This window comes from Olea europaea, unplaced genomic scaffold, assembly GCF_002742605.1.
Source record: "Olea europaea var. sylvestris unplaced genomic scaffold, O_europaea_v1 scaffold15279, whole genome shotgun sequence".
Lineage (NCBI taxonomy): Eukaryota > Viridiplantae > Streptophyta > Magnoliopsida > Lamiales > Oleaceae > Olea > Olea europaea.
This window is the reverse complement of record NW_019232867.1, coordinates 1-2,608: the sequence shown is the minus strand read 5'-3', so window position 1 is coordinate 2,608 and position 2,608 is coordinate 1. Positions and strand designations below refer to the sequence as shown.

General features: G+C 34.6%; 1 protein-coding gene across 1 annotated transcript; it reads left to right on the top strand.

Moving 5' to 3' along the window:
* The first annotated feature begins 43 nt into the window (after window positions 1–43).
* On the top strand, window positions 44–2,608 carry LOC111376594. The gene is made up of 3 exons (XM_022999559.1): window positions 44–1,026; window positions 1,668–1,895; window positions 2,366–2,608. The coding sequence occupies exons 1-3, from the start codon at window positions 923–925 to the stop codon at window positions 2,547–2,549; spliced, it is 516 nt and encodes a 171-aa protein (XP_022855327.1). The 5' UTR covers window positions 44–922; the 3' UTR covers window positions 2,550–2,608.

Here is a 2,608-nt window from a genome sequence, read left to right as displayed (position 1 = left end):
GTCCATGAAGTACTGGTAGGACAAAACAAACAGTGATGGGGCTGGGGAAAATGGTAAACTGTTAATTTAGTTTTATGTACTATTTTCACCATTTCTATTATACATAACAAAGAGTCTTTGGCTCTTTGCACCTCTTCATCTATTCTTTTGGCATTTTTGGGTTAGAAAAACTTTTTCATTTTGTTTCTACATTTGGAAGCAAAGTTACCATTGTAACGTTCAATCCAGCTTTCTCTTTAAACAAGTATCACTGCACTTCTTCACACTCTTGATGGCGTGAATCTGAATCCTCCCTTCAGTTTTCACTGACCAAGTATCGTACTCTACCTCTGTGACGGCCCATCCTTGTGTGCATTCTCGTTCATGAACTCTTTGACTTCTTTCATTGCTGGAGTTGTGTAGTTTTGGTTGGAGTAGGATATCATAGAGACGCAGCGAACTTTGAAGGACATGAATACCTAAGAGTGAAAAAATGGGTAGTTAGGCTCCATCATGATCGTTGGATTAAGGCTGGTTGGGTAAGTGGAAGAATCATTTGAGATTTTGTATGACGAGAAATGTTTCATATGATTGAAAAGAAATTTCTGTAGGACTTCAATGAAACCAACACTGTATGGGACCGAAAGTCTGGTTACAAGGGTTTCATAGTCAAATAGAAATTATACCATAACCCGTAAATTATGCCTGTTTATAATCCGATGTACTTGATAAAATCTGATGTCCACTCACTACTAATACTTTCTTAAACCAGAATGCTGAAATTCATTAATTTATTTCGCCCACTTCACTCACTCTTTTATTTATATATAATTATGTGTTTAGACATGGAAATATCATGAAAATTTATTCCTCCCTCTTCGCTCACTTTTTTATTCTTATATAATTATGTGTTTAGATATGGAAATATCACGAGACAGATAGAATGGGCAATTCTGCGCTGGAACATGTGGATGTCAACGTAACCTCATCACACGGTATAATCAAAAGAGAGATTCTGTTGACCGGTGGTTCAAATGATTCATTGAAGTATGTTCTCTTTGCAGTTGGTTTTGTTTAATTGGGAACATTGTTTTAAAAAGCTGTCCGAGACTTTCACCTTGAGGTGCTGGTCATGCACTATAATAAAAAACCTGGAACCTTGTGTCTTGAGTCCTGTTTTAATGCGCACACTTATATATAGAGAATCTGGTAGTGGCAGGATCTGGCTACAATCAGCTGAGCAACACCACATTCAGTTTCCAGTGCCGAGTAGGCACTGGAAAATTGGTGTAGCTTATTTCCCTACTTCCATTTGTGGGATTTTTATTTTTTTATTTTTTATTATTATTATTTTTTTTTGCGTTACTTATTATAAGTAAATAATCTGTAATCTCTCTTTTAGTACATATTCTAAAAAATTAAATGTAGTGTATTAAAAATCAATTTTTTTTTTAATAAAGTAATTTTGTAAACTTTTAACAATATGCAAATTGTGGTTTGTGTTATACATCTTTCTAAAGTTTGATTAAACCAACCTGTGTTTCAAATCCAAATTTTATATTTTGTGTTCACATGGGGGTATCAATTAGTTTTGTGTTCTCTTTTCACCTTTGATCTTCTCACATTCTTCGGTGTCTCCTATGGAGTTTCCAATCCATTTATCTGTTTGAAGTCGGTTGCTTTTGTAGTATTGTGCAAGTTGGAAAAGTTGGACACGAATTTGATCCGCCCCAGAGCTACATGGCAGATTGTGTATGGCCTCTTAATATAGGGCAGGGAGCAGAGCACAGGGATCTATCAAGACATATTTGGAGTTCCGACACAGCTATGACTTATATGCCATCTAATATATCTTGCATAAAGATGTTGAAAAGGCCTTCTTTTCCAATTGACGACACAGCGTCCAAACATATACTGTATCCTTTCAGAAGTTTGTTATGCTTGTGCAAAATTGTGTCATCATGTTTGGTAATAACATTTCCTATGTTTATGGTAAGAAGATCTGCCTGACAAGCAACCTTATTACACTCAGAGAGAGAGAGGAGAAAAAAGAATAACTCGTTATTTGGAAGAAAAACTATCACATAATTTCTATACTAATTATTTTATGTTTGAAGTTTGGATGATGTACGAGTATCATATGTAAGCAAAAATAGAAAATCTATCTCATATTGGGATATCTGTAGTTACTTATTGCATTAGAACATAGTTTCAGAATTTTTTTTTGAAACCTTAGGTATTGCTTGCCATAGGGGATGTTGTATAGTGCAGGTTTACTTGATTCCTACCTGTAGTTAAATATCAGGCAACTTCAGAATCTTCACCTTTTCTTATCTTTTTAGATTTTTCATTTACTAATTTGTCAAACTTTAACACAAGGAAACAGAATAACAACTCTGGGTTCTGACAGATCTGGTGGATTAGTCTATCTTCTAGACTTAAGTAAACCACTTGATTTTAATTTAAACTTTCCAATACATAGGGAAGGATTTCGGGAGGTTGCTTCATTTAAACAAACACTTTGGGGGGCTGACTGTGACTCTAATGGAAGACTAGCTGTGATTGGTTAGTTCTTTACCTTCTCTCTGATCTTATTTATACTTATAAAAAAAAAAAAAAAAAAAGGAGA